Source organism: Crocodylus siamensis, chromosome 7 (genome assembly GCF_052110815.1).
Source record: "Crocodylus siamensis isolate JL-2025a chromosome 7, ASM5211081v1, whole genome shotgun sequence".
Taxonomy (NCBI): Eukaryota; Metazoa; Chordata; order Crocodylia; family Crocodylidae; genus Crocodylus; species Crocodylus siamensis.
The window spans coordinates 78,032,534-78,053,310 of record NC_143401.1 but is presented as its reverse complement, the minus strand read 5'-3'; the positions used below and the strand labels follow the sequence as shown (position 1 = coordinate 78,053,310).

Below are 20,777 nucleotides of genomic sequence, written 5' to 3'. Positions count from 1 at the left end.
AAACATGTTAGGCACCATGTGAACAAGAAGCAGTAGCTCACAGGCCAAGAGCGTGCCATCTAAAAAGTCAAGTCAAAAGATGGAAAGAAAATGCAAGTAAGCAAGAAGAGTGGTCAAAGTGATGACTGGAGCAAGTCTTGTTTCATGCTTTTTTCAAAGGAAAAAGGGACTTCAGTCCAGAATTAGACCATTGTTCTGCAAGCATATGTTGGAAAAGAGCAGTATGTTGATGTAAGGTCTGTTCAGAAAAGTTCACCAGACCCTAATACTGGAATGGTCTGGCTAGAGCTATCATAATCATTTTTCCATAAATGCTTCAGTTATTTCAGAAACCTTCCATATCATGGTAATCAGGAGAGAGACATGTCAACTACAGAGCCCAAGGTATCCAAGGAAGCCTGAGTCCTTGCACCACTTCCCACCTTCTCTACCTTGGAACCAGATATCTGACACTTGTTTCACAGCTTGATAGAATTTTTATATAAAAGTGTATGCACACACAGAATTTGATATGCCCTCAAAAAGGACTTACTGGTGGTGGGACTAGAAAGGATTCAGAGACCTACAACAAGAATGACTGAAAAACCTCCATAAGATCAAACCAGAAAAACTGAGACTTTAATAGGAGGGAAGGAGAAGTTTTAATGGAGGAAGTACATGAAGGAAAATAAAATGAAATAATGATTTAGGAAAGGAAATTAGGGCATTGCTGTTTACCATTTTACCACTTGCATTTGCCACTCAACTAGTGTGGAGGGGTAGGGGATGGGGGGACAACACACTGGTGGGGGAGAATTGGGGGTGGAAGGGGGAATAGGGGACAAGCATGATCTGCAGGGGCAAGAGAGGACAGATGGCATCTGCAGGATGTATGTGGCACGTGGGATCCACAGGGGAGGTCAGGAAGGAGCCAGGTGGCATCCACAGGAGTGATCGTGGGGGCAGTCAGGGTCTGTGGAGCGTTTTTGGGGGCTGGGAGGGTTTGGTGGGATCAGGGGGCTCATGGGATCTGCAGGGGTGCTTGCAGTGGGACCAGTGACTATTAGAACCCTGACCCCTCCCAGTGAACCTACTCCCCATTCCTCTTGCCCCTCTCCGTACCAGGGCTTACTTGCTTGGCTCCTGGCAGCAGCAAATGCTGATAAATCCAGCACCTAGAGCAGCTTGAGGGTTGAGGGAGGAGCTGGCTGGTTCTGGGTTGGGGGGGAGGGAGGGAAGGGGTAAAAATAGCTTGGTACCAGGGGGGAGGGCAGGAAATGTGTAGCCCCAGGACTGGGGCTATGCAGGTAACTGTACTGAAGTTCCATTTACCAGTCTAACCTGGTTCGATTTAAGTTTGACTTACATTGATTCATGTCTGTCTTAGACTGGGTTCAGACATTTTTAGACTGGTCTCTGTGAGTGGAACTTCTGTACAGTTACGGGTTTAGATTAATTTCAGATCACGGAGACCAGGTCTAAGTGTAAGGTCCGCATTGGAGGCGAACTAAGATTGGTTTCCCTGTTTTTGACTCAGTCTAACCTTCCCCTAATCCCTGCACATGTCTGCATTTAGATCAGATTAATAATAGGAGTCTTGCTTCACTCTTGAATATTCTGGAGGTGCATGTTTGTAAAAATGGAAGTTTGTTTAATTTATTAATTAAATGGCCTTGGAGTCATAGTTCTGGATTCGATTCCTGTTTTGCTTGGCAATGTACCAATCAATATGATGTGCACACATCAAACTTGAGTATTTATTTTTAGACTCTGGCGTAAGCCTGCTGCCTGGGGGGGGATTGTCCCCCAACCACTTTTCCCTTCTCCCCTGCCCCTCCTTCCCCCATCTTCTTCAATATATCCTGTTACTCTCCCTCCTTCTTATCTTTATGTTGAGCCCACCCATTTTTCAGGCTGGGAAATATGTTTTGTACTCTTCCCATCTGGTATCTAGCAATGTTGGGCATAGACTATTTTGAAAGATAGCGGTGAGGGGCAATGCTGTGATAAAAAGTGAAAATTTCTCTTCTGAAAATGCCTGGAGAAGCTGAGGGATTGGGTTTCCTGCTAGTTCGCGGTTTCTTGGGAGTTACATTTTCATTTGCGCTTTATCTTGTTAATGTCTTTGAATTCTGAAGCATCACTAAATCCCAGTTGGAATGCAGAGAGAGCATTTTTCCTCTCGTTTTTCTACCTTCTGGATATGTATAGTCAAGTACATGGGTAGTTGGTAGGAAATGGTGTTATGAGTGGTCATGACACATGTCTTCCATTTGCTTTTGGCTAATTTTTCCTTTCCTATGTATAGTGAACTGCAAGGAAGTTGAGACAGCTATGCCTAATGCTTGCTCAGCACCTTGCTTGCATGAGAGCACTCTGACTTAATGGAACAATCAGCAATGTAGGTTTTGTACCAAGCTGAGATAAAATCTTACTGTCTTCCTTCAGAAAATTGAGGAGCGCAGCACCCTTTTGCCTGTGGGCTCTCTAAGGCAGCAAGCAAGAAATATAAACACAAGCTGAAATACAGAGTAGTCATAATACAAGGCTGCAAATGAATTTGTACTGAATTGGGGGCAGTTTGCATGAGAACCCTGCTGATTTGCTTGGCATGATACCTTTTTCTCAGAGAAAATTACTATAGTGTGTGTTTTTTTTTTTAATTATACAGTCACAGTAAAAACAGAATGGTTTAAACAATAAAAGCTGTAATGCTGATTGCTTGCAGATGTGTAGTGAACTGGGGGCACAATAAATGAGAGATTACCTCCCTATTTTCCTGGCATGGCCACCTGCATTTGAGTGCGAGGAATGCCGTGCTGGATAGAAATAATTGTATCACGATAGAATTGCCAGGAGGGAAAGCTGAAGTGCTGGTTTGCTTGCTGGCATGCACTGAATTAGGGCTTTTGGCCTCCTAGTATTGAGAGCCCCAGAGAATCGCTATACATTTGTCAGTTGAAAGGTAAAGCAAAAATCCTCCAAAACCTCCCTATTTGAATATCCATCCAGTCACCTGAGAGTATGTCATCACAGATTTTGTACTGTATTGCTGTTGGAGCCCTAAGAAGATACTGTTCCTGAGCTACACTGCGGTTCTTGTCTTGCTGACACTATGTCTTAACTAACAGTAGGTAGGACTGTTTCTCCTCACTGTATTAAACCAATGCGGGCATTCAGGGGCACTATGTGAATAATTTAAGAGACACGTGTAGCCCTTTTTCAGTTCATGAATTATCCATGAATGGATTTTGATTTTTCCTACTGTTTGCTTGAAGTTCTTCTGACACTTTATAAAAACATATCAGCCTGTATTTACTTATTTATTTTGCAAACTATCCACTTCTGGGTCTCTTCCTGGGTGGTGTTTTGGTATATACATAACATCCTGATTTTCAGAGTGGTATTTCTGTTCCCTAATGTGATAACAGCAGCTCTTCTTGGAGATTTTGTTTCTTCAAAGCAAAATAGTGAAACCAGTGTACATCTCTAAAGCATCTTCACTCAAATTAGTTTAGCTTATGTTAGTAAATTACCACTTTAAATGAAACTAATTTAAGTGAGGATGTTCATTTTACCAATAATGCAGAATGCTAACTATGTCATATAGTGTCCCACTTCAGTTTTATATCTTGCTTCTTCTTTTTATAGTGTTTTAAAGAACATTTTGTATATCTAAAATATTCAGTTTAATGAAAACTGAAATGTAACTATCCAAGCACAGATATTTTCTTACAATATAAGGAATGTTAAGGTGTTAACCCTATTCCAAAGAAAAAGCTTTTACAATTTATTATTAAGGTTTTTATTAACTTTTCTAGGTTGGTACAGAGGTTATACATTAAGAAAAAAATCGAAAAAGGTAAGTGTTCTGTTTCATACTCTAAATTCATTTTCTTTTGTAATGTAAAGCTGTGTTATAATTGCATAATAGATTAAATTCTATAGTAGAATTTACTTTGTTAAATAGTCAACTAAAAACTTTTATAAAACTTAAATTCTAGTTAATCTATTAAATGCTGACAGTGTTGGCTTCATGTACTGTTAAATAATGCATTGCTCATAAAATGCAGTTGCATCTTGGAATGTTATAAGCGGACTTACATTGTGATTTTCATCCATTCTGTGTGAAAGATGGAGTAATCTTGCTTTGTGCAATGTAATTTTGTCTTGTTAGGTTTTAAGTGTGCATAAAGGGCTGTTGTTTACAGAAGTCTTTCCAAAATAAAAAGGAAACAGCAGAAATATTGCTTATAATGTTGCACTTCAATTTTTAGGGGTTTATTTTATAGTAGCAATTAGCCACAATTAAAGATTTATAGTCCTGATTTTTTGCTTTAAAAGAAAAATGCTTAAAAATTAACACATTTGCATACAGAAATGAACTCTGAGTTCTCTTCCTCATCAGTGGCTTTCTTCATGTCTAAAAATGAAAGGTAATTACACATTGGCTAGGGACCGAAATTACACATAAACTGGTATAAGTCATTAGACACCAGTTCAAATGTCTAACACAACAGAAGTTCAGTGCCCATAAGCCACTTTCAAAATGGCTGAAACTGGTTTAAGATAAATGTAGATGGATGTAGTATCAGACTCAACTGATTTAGCTTAAATTGGTGTATTGAAGTTCTGTCCCAGATCCCCTATAGATTCAAGTTAATTCACAGTCCTCAGCATCCCAGGATGCTTTGCACCTCCCCTGCAAACCCTCCTCCCTGGCAGGGTGTGTGGGCTAGCCTTGGTCCAAGTTGCCTGCTTCAGCCAAGCAGGGAGACCTGCTCTTGTGCCCCCCCTTTCTGCCTGAGCCAGTGCAGTTGCATTTCTGGACTCAAAAGTGCACGTCTTGTTCACTTGCTTTTTGGTTGAATGAACACAGCTTAGATTAACCTGCAAAGATTGAATTGATTCAGTCTTCAGTTTTTTGACTGTCTGTACTCAGCCATTGAGTTGTGTAGTATGACCTTCCCACTTCCTAACCAGTCCACTCTTTGGTTTTTCATTTTATTTTGGTATTTTCTCTTTTGGTGATGCATGAAATTCTTTAGGAAGTAGATTTCAAGAACACGCCTTACTCAGCCTAAGTACTAATTAGGCACTCATTGTGACTTAAAAAAATGTAGCAGCACCTGGAATTAATTTGCTTGCAGCTAAATGTCCAGGACTGCTTCTCAAGCTAATGTGATTTCTTCTGTTTTGAAAGCCTGCTAATTTTCAGAGAGTTGTTTTACCTTTTAAAAGGGAATTCTGGTAGAACCTTTTGAGTAGGTGAGTGTAGGAGAAACTCACTGTGTTAGATGAACCAGTGTGTTTTGAGGTTACATTGATGCAGCATTGCCAACTCTCATGATTTTTGGTGTTGTTCTTAAAGTCTGTGCTTCAGGAATGTAGTGTTTCCCAAAGCGTGGGCATGTAGACATTCCGAAAGCATAGACGTTAAGAACAATGCCAGAAAACATGAGAGTTGGCAACATTGTTGATATGGCCCCTAATAAGAAAAGCTTCTTAATGTTGACTTTTTAAATAAAAGTGTTCTTATTCTGTGTCTTTTGTCTCTTTCTCTGTCCTTTACTTTTGCAGGATTTATAGCAAAGTAGTAGGTGGAGAACCTCCTTTTCATCAGAATATGTTGATCTCATTCCCTTCCCCCCCAGTTTTTTGTTTTTTAGATTGTCCAGCTGAACTTCGCAGTTGTTTGCCCGTTCCATCTTTGCCTTTCTGATGCTCTCTTTTCTCACAAGTATCTCTTGTTAGTTCTTATGACACTTAGTATTCTTTCCTGCTTTTATGTTTGCCCTTCAGTTGTGACAATCCACTCCTTTCCACCCTTCCCTCTTTCAACCCTAGTGTCTTCAGCATTCATGGGATTGGGAGATTTAAAGGAAAGTTTATCATTTGAACGCAGTTTACACAATTACCCATCTGTACAAAGTAATCATTGTTTGTATTAATATATAGAAATCTAAGCCAGAGATTTGTATTGCGTCAAAGAAAGCAAAGCTTTCCAGCATTCTGTTATATATAGAGTTAGGTTTAACTGTTCTCTAAAAGTTTATCTACCTTTTGAGACTCAGTCTAGGCATCTTTGAGTTGATTCAGAAAAGTCTGAAACACAGGCAAAATTCTTCTGTGTTTAGTTTGTTCTAGGGATTTTGAATGTTAAGGTACAATACTTTCACCATAGTTCTGAATTAAAAACTCTGGGAATTTGTTTTCTAATTCTTTATTTTAACTTAGAGTTTATTTTGATGATGAGGTAGTCAAGTGGGTGGTAGGAAATTTGTTCTACAACTTTGCTAAAGTCTGTATAGAACTGGTCTTGGGGGGGCCCTCTACATGTTGCATGTATTACACAATTACCTGGTTAATTGCGCAATTAATTCTAACCACATGTACAAATTAATTATCATCCCTTAAAAAGGTTCAACCAACTATAAAGTTAGAGCTAGAAAATATGTAATTTTTATAGCTAGTTTCTATCCAGCCTTAATTTGCATATGTAAGCTATGTGCCCACAACTGGAAGCCCTGTCAGCTGATGGAGCTCCAAAGTATAGGCACCTCATGTATCCCTGCAGCTGGGAGATGACAGCTGATGCAGTCTCCCAGCTGCAGGGGTTCCCCATGCACTCATGCAGCTGGGAGACCACAGCTAATGTAATCTGGGCACCCCATGTCCCACACAAAATACTTCAGCTGATGTGATCTCCCAGTTAGAGGAGCACTGGGTGCCCCTGTAGTTGGGAGGCCCCATCAGTGAGGACGCTTCCCCTGCACCAGCAGTGAGGCATGGTGGGATCTAATTCACAATCCCACAGTCATGTTTCCTTCCATGTCTAGAAGGGCCCAGAGTATGTGTACGTCTGTGCCCTTGTTACCTGACTCAGCTGCCTTTATTTGGGTTATGTGAGGTCTAGAGACAGTGTTTCCTATAATTAGGAGTTTGTTCTGTTACATAGGTAGTGGGAAGAGGCTGGATCAGGGGCAGTATAACTTTGGGGTAGATGCAACATCTTATAGCAGGAATAGAAATCTTGGGAAGGAGAGGTTTTCAGAAAGGCAGCAACAGAATCTATGGGTTTGGGCAGAAGTGGAATAATCAATGCAGAAGGTTTGTATTGAACTGTTTTATTAATCTACCAGACCTAAAAGAAAAAGGCTTTAATAGTGTCTATATGTGTATGTGCTATTTGTGGAACTGAGCTTGGAAAACTGATGCAGTAGGAGTGTGACTATATGGACATGTAGAACCCACACAGATCATGCATTTTTATCTGAGGAGCTAGCCCTGCTCTGGTGAAATTTGGAAAATAATTTTAGTTCTATTGTTGTAAGAGTCTGTTTCTGTAATGCTGTTTATAAGAGTATGTGTAAACTGGTAATATGAATGTGTGACTATAGCTAACCAGGAATGTGCATCTGGTTACTTAGAATAAAATTAACTTTTCTCTCCCCAATTTTTTGTAGGGCATATTTCCTACAACTTACATTCACCTTAAAGAAGCCATAGTTGAAGGAAAAGGGTGAGTGGAGACTCGGCTTAAAAGACTCCAATTCTTTTATATTTATGTAGTTGAAATTTTATTGGATTCATTGGGGGAGTAACATTTCATTTTCAGTTGACTGATGAACTGATGGTCTAAATACTTTTTTGGGGATCAATTCATACATCTGAGAGAGAGAGGCTAGTCTGACTGCTTGCATAACGCAAGTAATACCAGTTTCATCTGTATTGATTACTATATTGACCTGAATAGGCAGGTACAGTAAAACTCTTAGCTTTGATTTAAATTTATTTAATTCCTTGATAACTTATTCAAATAGAAAATAATTACCATACGTATTTAAAAAACAAAAACAAACCATAAGTCTCATTTCAGTTTTTCTGATTTCAGTTTCTGGTCATTGGAACTTATTTGCAGGCCTGTCTGAAATGTTTGCTACTGTCAGATACATTCTCCTTTTGCAGATGCTTATGGGTGATACTCAAGTCACGTTTTAACCTTCTCTTCAATAAATTGAGTAGACTGAGCTCCTCATTGTAAAGGGTCTTTCAGACCACAAATCAATCATCTGTGCTTTGCTGAGAAGCGGTTCTACCAAAGTTGTTATCTTTATTAATGAGCCACAACATCAGGTTTTGTGGTGTTCCTTTCACTGTCCTAAACTTGCTTGAGTGCAGACACTTTGGCCTTTTCTGTTAATACAGTGGTTGTTAAATTGCTGTGTTGATATCTGAAGTTATTTCCTACATAGCGGCCATGGATATGAAAGGTCACAAAACTGGTGTCAGAGATGGCATTTAAAATATATTTAGTGAAACAAAAAAAAGTTGAGTGGAATTGACAAACAATCACCCGGTTATGAAATTAGGTGAAAAAGATTAAAAGGTCCTCCTTTTTTCCTGATTTATTTTTATACTCTGTTAAGTATGTAAATGATAACACTGCTAATCATATGATTACTGCATAATGACATCTTTCTTGCTGATTACAAAACTACCTCCCGGTACTCTACTTTTGACATATTAAAAGGTCTATCTGTTGTTTTATATTTGGATGATGCATAATTTTAAAGGAAGTTATTTAGATGGGTAAATGCCTCAAGAGCTGCAAGCCAGGTTTTGGGTTTTTTTAATGTATTTTGCTAAAAGTATATGCTTAATGTCATAGCACTGTACATGCTAAATACCTGTTTTTCATCCTGATTGATAAATCTAAGATACAAAAAAAGCCCCAAATAATATTATGCCTACTTTATTATTAGTGTTGTGGAATGGATACCTAACATTCTCAAAAATATGAAGTAAAATACTCTTGTGAGTATTATGTTGTAAATTGCCACCAACATTGCATGTCTATATTTCACTATATGAAAGTTGAGGATGCTATAATACAATATACAAAAAAAGCCACAGTAATAATATTTAGTTTTTATGTAGCATTTTTCATTGAGAGGTACCATAGCTCTATACAAAGAAAGTCAGTCTAGCTATTCCTATTTTACAGGTGGACAGACTGAGGCCAAGGGCTTTGCCCAAGGTCACACCAAGTTAGTGGCAGAATTCGGCATAGAACGCTAGTTTTTCAAGTTACACCCAGGTGCTCTATTAAGCCATAGTGATACATGCAGTGCCTCTTTTTTTATATATGTGTGTGATGCATCCTTTATATCTTGTAATATGGTGGCACATGTTCTTTCTTTATTGTGGCAATATTGAATTAGATTTGAAACTTGCAAATTACTTCTACAAGTTCTATCCATATTAATAATTTTGCTATTCTATCAAAATGTTTTTGAAAAATGTAGACAGCATGAAACTGTTATACCCAATGAGCTCCCACTGATTCAGGAAGTTACCACAACATTACGAGAGTGGTCCATAATATGGCGACATTTGTATGTTGTAAGTATGGCATATTATTTTAAAATCATATAAAATATTATGGATTTCACTTTGGGAAGTAGGATAAATCTTCTTGCATTAGAAAAGTAAAAACTAGATATGCCGAACTTTAAGAACAAACAGAATGTAAGGCATAGGGAATTTGTTTGCATATATTCACTCTTTTTCCTCTAAAGGCTTAGGCAGAGGTTACGTTTGTCTGGCCATATCAGCTGTTTTTGGCACAACCAGATCAACTGTTCACACATTCGTGCTGTTTGTCATGCTAAGAAAATGGTTGATGTGCCATAAAAATGGCACATCCTTGACAAAGAAGCTGCTGTTTCAAACAGCAACTTTGTCTTTTAAGGACCAGTTTAATGTTTGGACAGAGAGACCCCCACTATCCCACAGTGCTCCTCCTCTTCTTTTTCAAAGGAAAAGGAAGGAGGGAAGAAAAGCAGTTGCTTCTCTGACAGCCCGCCCAGTGGGGAGCTGTCAAGGAACCCTGACATGATCAGCTTCTAGGAAACCCTGTTTTGGTTGTGGCTTGGTGACAGTGGGGACAGGGCTGTAGTAGAGACAAAGGCTCTCGGGCAGCATCAACCTTTGTTCTTGAGCTTCTTACAACCTGTAAACTTACCTGCTGCCTGGAGAGGTGCAGCAGGGGAAGAGGAGGAGCCTCTGGATGCAGGGGGAGCCAAGCAGTATCCAGGCAGCTATGGCAGCAGCTCTGCTGGGAAGCTGTATGCGCTGGTTGGGGCTGGGATGGTGCTAACTGGGGGTGCGGGCGGGAGCACAGTATGGGCTGGATACAGTCAATTGGTGGATGCCTGCCTGTGGGCCAGATCCAATCAGTTAGTGGGCCAGATCTGACGCATAGGCTGTATTTTGTCAATCCCTAATTTAGCATATATATTTTAAAGTTAATAGCTCTAGAAATAAAATACAGTTCAGTCCTAAATAGAGAACCATAACAGCAGGCCTTTCAGATATGAGAAGACAGATTATAGACTTGTAGTTTTTAAAGCTAAAGGGATTATATCCATCTTTTCTGATCTCATCACAAGTTACTGTATTTCAACCAATTAGTCTTGTGTTGGGCCTAATAACTTTTGTTCGACTAATGTGTATCCATCAAAAAGATACTGAGATGGAAAACCCATTGTCTGTGTGAGAGAGGAAGGGGGCATGAGTGGATTAACTAGGCTTAGGGAGTCGAGTTGTGATTCAGAAAGTGGAAGTCTTCCCTTTTGGTTACTGAATCAATGACCAGGCATGGTATTGTGGAATATCATGAGGCTGTCTTATGCATGAGAAATATTTAAATTCTGATTCCTTTTAAGTGGGATGATGGCAGATCAATTAACATATCTCACAACAGCTTTGGAAACATGAGTTCAAGGATTTTAAGATCTTATCTCTTATCGTCCTGGAGGGCTGGAAATGGTATTCTCTCCCCTTGTATGTCCAGAAATTACTCCTCTTTTGAGAAAAGAATAAGTGTTGTTGCAGCCCTGGTAAACTATACTGTATAGTATACTGAAAAGCAAGGCGTTTTTTCATAGTAGATTGGTTGAATTCACTTTCTGTGCTTTCCTATATTTTTTTCTCTTTCTCTTTCCACTCTTGGACTATGTGCTACTAAAAACACTATTTACGCACTGAAGAAGTAATATAATATTACCAATAATAATGCAGTAGTCCAAATTCACACTGTTAAAATCTGCATTTGTGTCTTTTTCTCCTGTTTTAATAAGGTGATGCTTGGATTATTTGAGGAGAAAAAAAAGACTGACCCTCGCACCGCTCCACCTCTGTATAAACCAAAAGATGTCTCTATTGATAGTGAATCATTAAGTATCCTGATGCAACTAAATATCAGGATACTTAATGTCCTGATACATTAAATTGCTCTTGAATTAATCATGGTTCATAGTTAAAGGAACCCAAAGTTACATTCTTAAAGTTGCATTCAGATACTTAAGTAAGTGTTTTTCAAAATGTGTGAGAATGTGACAGTTCCAGGGAAGGAACAGCCAAGTGGTTAGCATTAAAACCAAATTTTTAGACACCATTTTAAAGCTCTTGGCCCATGTGTTTAATTTGTCATGCATGTATAACTAAAAGATTCTCACTTATTTAGGTTTTTAAGTAACTTTTATTTAACTATTGTCTTTTCAACAGCAAGATAATAGAGAAATGTTTCGCAGCGTGCGACATATGATATATGATCTTATTGAATGGAGATCTCAAATACTCTCTGGAACTCTACCCCAAGATGAGCTTAAGGAACTGAAAAAGAAAGTGACTGCCAAAATTGATTATGGAAACAGGTTTGTGATAACTAAAATTTGTATTTTTGGGGGTGTGGGGAGAAGATATAACCTGGTATAGAGCAGTTATGTATGAAGGAAGTAAATCTTTAAGTAGTACTAGTAGTTTTAAGTAAGTCTTTAACAGCAAGTCAAAATGGGATATAAAAACATTTTAAATCTAGTACAAATTATAACATGTAGACTAGAATTTGCCTATTAAGCTGTCACTCATAAACTTGGTTATATCGTCAGTTTGGTGTCAAATTAAAGCTATGATTTTTTTTAGGTCAGTTGAGAAGTGCAAACATCCTATTCATTCAAGATGTCATTTAAGCTTTCATTGCCAACGCAACATAAATGGCTCTTGCCTTTCCAGAACCACCTGATATTTGCGCTCTGCTGTTGTTTATGCTCTATTTTGTAGTTGGTAGGGTCAGAAGGGACCTGAGCAGATCATCAAGTCCAACCCCCTGCCATAGGCAGGAAAGAAAGCTGGGGTCAAGCGACCCTGGCTAGGTGATTATTTAGTGTCCTTTTGAAGACCCCCATGGTAGGAGTGAGCACCACTTCCTTTGGAAGTTGGCTCCAGATCCTAACCTCCCTGACTGTGAAGTAGTGCCTCCTGATATCTAGCTTAAATCTACTCTCAGTCAACTTATGGCTGTTATTCCTTGTTACTCCCGGTAGTGCTCGGTGGAGCAGGGCCTCTCTCATAGCCTCCTAGTCCCCCTTGGCCAGTTTGTAGATGGCCACCAGATCCCCCCTTAGCCTTCTCTTGTGGAGGCTGAACAGGTTCAGGTCCTGTAGCCTCTGCTTGTAGGGCCTGCCCTGCTGCCCTGTGATCATGTGAGTAGCCCTCCTCTGGACCCTCTCGATGCTGGCCACATCCCCCCCTGAAGTGCAGTGCTTAAAACTGGACACAGTACTCCAACTGTGGCCTGACCAGTGTTCATAGAGGGGGAGGATCACCTCCTTGGACCTGCTCGTGATGCATTTGTGGATGTATGACAAGGTGCAGTTAGCCTTCCTGACTGCGTCCCCACATTGGCGGCCCATGTTCATTTTGGAATCGATAATGACATCAAGATCCTTTTCTGTCTCTGTGCTGATTAGAAGGGAGTTCACCAGCCTGTAGGTATGCTGCTAGTTCTTCCTCCTTAGGTACAGTACCTTGCACTTGTATTGACAAGTGTTACAGTATTTGGGAAATGCAGGTTACTTCATTGTTCTTTTTACTTAGGTAGTATTAGTAGTCAAATAAATGTCATAGATATCCAGGAGATACGAATAGAACCAAGAAATGGTACCTAAATAATGAAAAATATACAGTGGAGCATGCATCAGAAGTAACCAAATGAAGTGACTTTAATAAAGGTAAACCTCTTAACTATTTGGGTGACAAGAGCCATGCATTTGAAAAGTTAACTTTTTAACTGCAGATCTAAATAATTGTACAGTAAAAAGGATTCTCTCCTATCCAATTATGATTTCATTTTTTAAATTGAAAATGAGCAATCTTACCATCATCTTAGACAAGTTAAGAAGTGCAAAATTGCATTTTGAATATTGGAAGGGATGGGTTATCTATGTTTATTGCTCTTTTGGGAGATGAAGACTGTTCAGCAAAACTGCCTTTAAATGCCCCTGTGGTATGATTATCTCATGAGAATTCAGTTATCTTTGCTTTGTTATTTAAATACTGCAGATTCTGCAGTTCTTGTGCTCATACTTTATCAGCAAAAACAGTGATTAAAAAAAAAATCACTAATTCCATTCAGTAAGTAATTTGGTATTTATAATCCAAGATATGGACTGTTGTACCCAGTAGACAATTAGCCAGATGTTGTTGATATTATTTGTTTGGCTACTGTATTTTGCCATCTGGCTAAGGAGTTGGTTAAAGTTATTCTGAATAACCTCCAGATGCTCAGTGTTCAAATACAATAACGCATCTTGTACTGTGCTTTTTATTCATAATGTTCTGATGGACTAATTAAATGATCAGAGCATTCCCTGAAGAGTATGGGAGAGAACTGAGTTTGAACTTTCAAGTAAATATTCAGAATAAAAAGGGTGCAGTGCCTTTTTAGTGTAACCACATACTGCATTAGGTCTAAAATGACACGCAAATTACTATTTTCTTTTATGCATCCTGCAGATTTAATAAAACTGCTTTTTCTGTTTTCTGAAGAGTGGCTATGCAAACAGAATTTGTGTATACATAAAGGCAGCATTTCAATTTTTAATTTTATTTAGATAACTAAGAAGCTTCTCAGAGTGACCATATGTATTTTCATTTTTAAATGGGTAGATATGAAATTTTGAGACTGGGTCAGTTAGTTTTGTGAAGTTAACCAGTGTCTGTTTTCATTTGTACAGTAAACTTATAAACAAACTGGAGCATTTGAGAATTGACTTAAATATGTTTTTCGAAATGCCACTGGGGAAGTTAATGAAAAATATAAAGATAAAAGTCAAATACTTTCTGCTTCTGTTCGTTTAACAATCTGCTCCAATAAATTTCCCTCTCTGCTCAACCACTCTGCTTAGCATGCGTAAACAAATTGGAGAATTGTGATCGTTTGGTTTTTTTCTGCTCAGTTGCAGGAAACCTCTGTAGAATGGTTCCTGTGTTTTCTCTAGATGAGGCAGATGTATTTGACTCTTCAGAGAGCAGCCATTTGTGTGGGCAGGTGAAAATGCAGTAGATTCAGTGCTGATGACTCTAAGTCACTAATCACACAGTTGAGTAGTTGAGGGGTGATGGAGGCTACCAAAACAAATTCACAAGAGAGCAGAGCAAAAATCTCCCGATGAAGCTTGGAAGGTGATGATGTCTTTCCCTCCTTAGGGCCTTTAATGAAGTAGAGAAATTAGAGCAATGTGAACTTAAGTTCTTTTATCCCATGGTCTTAGGGCGTGTTCTGTGGCTGGCACAATGATAAAGGAATGGTTCTATTAGAAGAGAAGCTTGGTTTAAGGAAAGAGTCTTTCTTCTTTAAGAAACTAACCTTTGTCATTGGTGTGCAGACAGAAGCAACTGTTTTCACTTGATCTGCTCACAGAAAGCAGACTGTAGTTGTGACCAAACACAAGTATGCAGCTGCAGACAGACTGCTTTAAAAATGGCTAGTTGGGAGAAAATCTGAACTCTCACTGCATAAGGTGTCAAATCAAGACGTTTCAAAACAGCATCTTCTGTAACTTGTGTCTGCACTGACTACCTAGCCTTGACCTGTTTTCAGAATGGGAGGGGGGAAAGAGAGTGGAGGGAGTTCAGTTTGGGATTTTTTTCAGTCCTCGCTGGAGGGTGTGGGGAGGGGTGCACTGGAGCCCCTTTGAGGTGAGGGGGCTCCAATTCACCCACCTCACCCTCAGCACTGACTGCAGAACTCCTAGAATGAGTTCCTTCCCCTCCCCTCCCATTCTGAAGCAGGGACAGGTTGGGAGGGAGGATGGGCCATCGCTAAGAAAAACCAGCTGCAGGCTCATAGCCAGCAGCTAGATTCCCCTCCCCCTGGAACCAACAGTGAACTTCTGTTTGGTCCTGGGGATCTTTGTAACTCAGAACACTTCCCGCTAAGTGTTCTCAGTTACAGCAGGGAGCTGCACTTCTGTCTGTGCCCTGTAACTCTGTGACTTAAGGATACAGAAGGATCTTGCCATGTTTCTTAATGCTTTGTGGTTTTCTGAAACAACACAGCAATGTCTGCATAAAAAGATAAGGGGGTGAAAAGCTAAACCTCTATTTACTTACCAAGTCATATGTTGCGTTCCAGAGATTTTTTGCCCAGACTATTGCATGAATCAGAGCACAAACCTCCACACACAAATGTTTAAATGTGGTCATTTACACATGATGATGATTAACTTACAAGCATATATACATTTTAATACAGAATTCTTGATTTGGATCTGGTTGTGAGGGATGAAGATGGCAACATTTTAGATCCAGAGCAAACCAGTACAATCAGCCTTTTCCGAGCCCATGAAATAGCTTCTAAACAAGTTGAGGAAAGACTATTAGAAGAAAAGGTAAGATAAGCTGGTTATAACTGTTCTTTTTAAAAATTGAACATCTCATGAATTCATACTCATAACCATCAAATTATTGATTGATGAAATAGGAATTTTACAAGATCTTATGTTTATGAAGAGTTTTCAGTTTTGAAAGTCTCAAAAATATGTTGCTTTGTAACTTGTCTCATAACAGCACTCCTTTTTTAAAAATACCTTCAAGAAATTAAATTCTGAAATACTAGTAATAAAAATGACTTGAGAGAGGAGATGCATATAGATAGCAAAATTGCATGTGTTAGAGGGTTTCTTTTCTTGAAGATTAAATTAGATTCAAGTAGAGCCATAGGCCCCCCAAAAGCTAATATTCCATTGGACCAGTGTGGTTAAGGTACACCATTTTCTGTCAGTGGCACACAAGGGAGTGATCTGATTATATCTATCTGTCTTTGTCTCCCTAGTAACATTTTACAGTTGCATTAATTTGGTGCTCTCTTTGACAGGAGTCTAGAGCAATATTGCTCAAGCTTTTTGGCTGTCAGGCTGGATGGGAAGTGCCTGATCCCTCTTCAGGCCAGATCCTGCAGGGCCCCATGTTGGCCATGTAGAGGGGAGCAGCCCAGCCCCAATCCAGCTGTGTGGTGGCATGTGGCTGGCCCTGTTGGGGGTGGGGGGGAGTGCTGTCCAAGCCCCAACCTGGCTTCACAAGCAAGAAGCAAGGGAGCATTGCCCAACCCAGCACAGGTGAGAGAGGCATGGCTCAGCCCTGCAGCAGGAAGAGGGGGTATAGCCTAGTTCTTCAGGGTAGGAAGGAGGTACAGCCTGGCTACAACCCAGGGAGAAGGGGACCTGGCTTGGCTCTGATTAGGACATGTGGGAAGAGAGTCTTGCCTCAATTCTGTCCCACGCTGCAGGGCTTGGAGTTTGTCCTCCGGGAGGGCTGGTATTACTGTCACTGCTCCCCTGCCACCAAATTTTCCAAGCTGTGGGAAACCCCGTGGGCTGGATCCCAAGGCTCTCTGAGTCAGTCGGAGGTGAGCACTCCTGGTCTAGAGCAAGGCCCATAGCCAGATGCTCTAACTGCTCTGACCCTCTGCCTTGTAATTCAGATGAGTTAGTATTTTCTTTAGGATCCTGTACTTAGTCATCAGATGTGAGAGAAGCAATTTTTCAGCTTAACAATTGGCTTTTCCAGTTTTTGAAATTTAAATTCATGTTCTCTCCTGCAATTTAAACTAAAGGTGGGAATAGTGTAAACTAGTATGCCTGATCTTCTGTACATAGCTTTATTGCCTCAACTTCTGCTTGTACAAGGCAAGTACAGTAAAATTAAGAAGGTTCTGGCTGGTTTAGCAATGAACCGTCTTGCTGGTGCTCTTGAAAAGCCAGCAACAGCAATAGAAGTACTCGCAGAAGCTCAAATAATTCATTATTGATGAAGACTGAAAAATGAAAATTGGGGAAAGGCTACAAGAGCCAGTACCCTATGTTTTCTCTATTCACCTTCCCTGGATCATGGTGTACGTATAAGAGGTTTAGTCCAGTCCCTGATGCATCCACTTGGATGGAGTCGTGAGACCATCACGCCAAGACCTTTGATGCATATGCCTAGGCAAGAGTATGGAGGAGTGGAGGCTGCTCAAGACCTACCATCCACCCTTTAGACCATTGAGATAGTCTGGCCTTTGGATTCTGAGTCCAGATGTTCAGTGCCTCGATGGTTGTAGCTTCTAACAGAGCAACAGATAAGAACTCTTGCTGACTGCATAATGCCTTGATGAGGGCATGTTTTTGTCAGGATGATGTCCCTTAGCATTTTCTAGCCAAGGAGTATCCACAAGGCAGTGGGGGCTAGGGTTTTGAGGCACCCTATACTTGCTTTGCAGGTTATAGCGTTGTGGTATTTTATAAGAGTTACCCAACCACAAGTAGCCCAACCATGTTGTCACCAGGCCCTCCAATCAGATGCAGTTTACAGTCATACCCAGGACCAAAGGTAGCATAGATGGAATGAAAATATGACTGCTATTTAAATCAGTATCTGACTAATAAGGGAGAGCTGACAGAGCAGGGAATGAAAATTAAAGTTTTTTGATTGAACAGAGTTCTAAGAAGGACCCAGAAAGAAATCTTGGTATTCTTCAGCCTTTCCAGTAAATGAAGTTTAGATTTCTTCTCTTAACACAGGGCTGTCCAACTTCTAAGCCCCTGGGGACTGCTAGCAGTGGCTGGATGCCATGTGGGCTATGCCACATGAGTCGTGGACCACTGGCCAATGTGTAGTGCGGATGCTCCACCCCACTGCTCTGTGTGACCCTGACTCCTCTCACTGCTCCTCCCACCTCTGGCACAGTCCCGAATTTCCCCTCTGAACCTGTGTGACCTGGACTTACCCTCAGCTCCCTGCACTGCTGCACTGCCCTGCCACCTGGGGTGGAGCCAGAGGAGGGAAGGGTGTCCGGAGACTCTGGCTCCAGCTGTAGCCAGAGCAGTGGGGGAGCAGTAGCTGGGTGAGAGCTTGGGGGCTTCATATTTACTCCTCATGGGCCACCAGTTGGACAGCCCTGTTTTAGCTCTGGAGGCTATTCTTACTTTTCTCTGGCTAAGAGATAAATGCTCCATAGTAGATCAATGATTTAAGCTCTTTCTTTACTAATTAGTGCTGTTAAGTTTGATTATTTCATCTGTTTGAAATTGCAGTCTCAAAAACAGAACATTGATATTAACAGACAAGCCAAGTTTGCTGCCACTCCTTCATTCGCTTTATTTGTAAATTTAAAAAATGTAGTCTGTAAAATTGGAGAAGATGCTGAAGTTCTTATGTCTCTTTATGATCCACTGGAGTCAAAGTTTATCAGGTTAGTATTTGTCTGTTGCATTTTTTATACTTTGCTGGTTTTGTGCCTGGCTGGTTTTTGGAAGTAAGGAGTTATAGCTTGGTGTGTGAGGGCTTTTGGAAAGTTCATTTTCTGAACTGTAGGATCAGGTTAGCTAGGAAGCATTAATTTAACTACACTTCAGCTGCTTTATTCAGCACAGCAGCAAATTAGTCTCTAGCTTCAGTGCATTACAAATTCATACTGTTTGTTATCATACTGTGTCTTCAGTTTCACTTGTGCAGAGCGTAAATGGAATATGAAGACTCTAGCAAAGCTCTGATTCTCACTCACCAGTAGAGTTAGAGTTCTAGATCCCTTGCTTTCTTACAGGAATTGCATCATGCTAGATGGTTTAAGAATTGCTTTTTTTTTTACATGTGATGCTCACAAATATAACAGCAACTACTCAGTAAATGTTACTTTGATCAGGGCAGCATGTTCAACACACCAGTGGTGTCTTTTTCAAAAGGCCGTAACAGTATATTCATTTTTTAAATCTATAAAACTCCATTTTTAGTATACCTGTGTGGTTATACGAGTTAGAAAGTGACCTTTGTAGAGAACCTGAAGGACAATTGAATGCTGATGTATCTTTGTTGCAGCAAAAAAGCTATTATGGGTTTCCATATTATAGCTTCCCCTCTGTCCACTTTCGACAAACTTAGCTGCATAGAGTCACTTTGATCTTAAAGTCAAGCTGAGGTATGATATTTTGACTTGCTCACAATAAAGTTTCTACAGTCAGAATTTATTTCTCTTGTTGATGCATGAAAAGGCATCCAACTTTGTGGTCCAGAGCTGCCACTTCTATACTAACAGGTGTAAAAATAAAATAAAATGCATTAAAAGACTATGTAAGTCTGTAAACTGACAAGTGACAGTGTATAAACCCCAGGAACAAGTTATGGACTAGGAATATGCTGGTGTAATACAGTTGCATCGTGAGTACAACCTTATTGTAGGACTTGAAAATTAGGCTGTTTGTTTAGTCTAATTATGTAAAATCTGCAAGTTACTTTATTTAAAAAAGAGTTTTAAGAAACAACAATCTTGTTACAGTGAAAACTATCTGGTGCGATGGTCAAGTTCTGGGTTACCCAAAGACATAGACAGATTGCATAATCTTCGAGCAGTATTCACTGTAAGTATGTATTTGTTTTTTGCTGCATTTAAAGCTCTTTGTTTTATGTTTTTGAAAGATTTGCATGGGTTTTGTGTGGGCTAACTCTACAGACCAGAATTTGGGGTTTGAGGAACCTTGTAAGTTATTTTTGATTTTGATGTGATTTCTAGTAGCTGTAGTTTACATGAGCAAAAGCCAAGCAATTCCTCTCCCAAAATTGTAAAAAAAGATTTTAAACTCTGTGTACACATCTATATGAGATCCTTTACTGTGCAGTAGACTAATGTACTGTGCAGTTAAGCATCAGAGTCTACCCTTGTGCAGCCTTTACTACACAGTAAATTAGTTTAATAGTTGAAAGTAAAATACATACAGGTAGTAGTTTAACCACACAGTAACTACCATGCAGTAGCACATGTGTAGACAGCTGACCTGGAGCAAATTGCTCCCAGTCAGCCCAGGCGCTAGGGGGCAGGGGAACTGACCCCTCCCATGGGCATCTGTTTCCCAGCTGATCAGGTCAGGGCTGGGTAACAGCTGCTGGGGGAGGGAACAGTTTCCCAGCCCCATGCCCTGATCTGCTGATCAGCGTGTGGGCCTGGGAAACAGCTGCTGGGGGAGAGGGTAGGAGGCAGCTACTCCACAGCTAGGACAGTTTCCCCTGAGCCTGGTGCCCCCTGCCAGCCCAGGGCTGGCACCTGGGAGATCCTTACAGATTACTTGCTATTCCACCCTGGCTGCTGTCAGGGGACAGAGCAGTGTAGGAATAGCCCTCCACTGAATTGCTCCTTTCCTGAGCAAATTTGCTTCCAGTGGGTGCAAGTGTAGATGCTTTTGTGGGGAAAGCTTACTGTGAAGTATTTTACTGTGCAGTAAGCTTCCAGCACATTAATAGCACGTGTAGATGTGCCCTTCAAAATGATTTGGATTTCTAATGATGAATCTTGAATTCTGTACAAATTCATTATTCAGGTTTTCTTATCAAAATTCTTTAGTCATGAGAATCAGTTATTCAAATGCTAAAATCTAGAATCTGAAAAGATAGTTTGTTCACAATCCATTCTTTCTGCTGTCCAC

General features: G+C 40.1%; 1 protein-coding gene across 2 annotated transcripts in view; it reads left to right on the top strand.

Annotated features, from left to right (window-relative positions):
- The window catches only part of DOCK1 (dedicator of cytokinesis 1), a 553,358-nt gene that overhangs the window by 66,755 nt on the left and 465,826 nt on the right, over positions 1-20,777 (top strand). For both annotated transcript variants that reach the window (XM_090058391.1, XM_090058392.1), the window contains exons 3-9: positions 3,801-3,841; positions 7,446-7,501; positions 9,288-9,384; positions 11,551-11,699; positions 15,581-15,716; positions 18,399-18,556; positions 19,637-19,718. In XM_090058391.1, the coding sequence (XP_089914517.1) occupies positions 3,801-3,841; positions 7,446-7,501; positions 9,288-9,384; positions 11,551-11,699; positions 15,581-15,716; positions 18,399-18,556; positions 19,637-19,718 (719 nt within the window). The remainder of the gene's footprint in view (positions 1-3,800; positions 3,842-7,445; positions 7,502-9,287; positions 9,385-11,550; positions 11,700-15,580; positions 15,717-18,398; positions 18,557-19,636; positions 19,719-20,777) is intronic.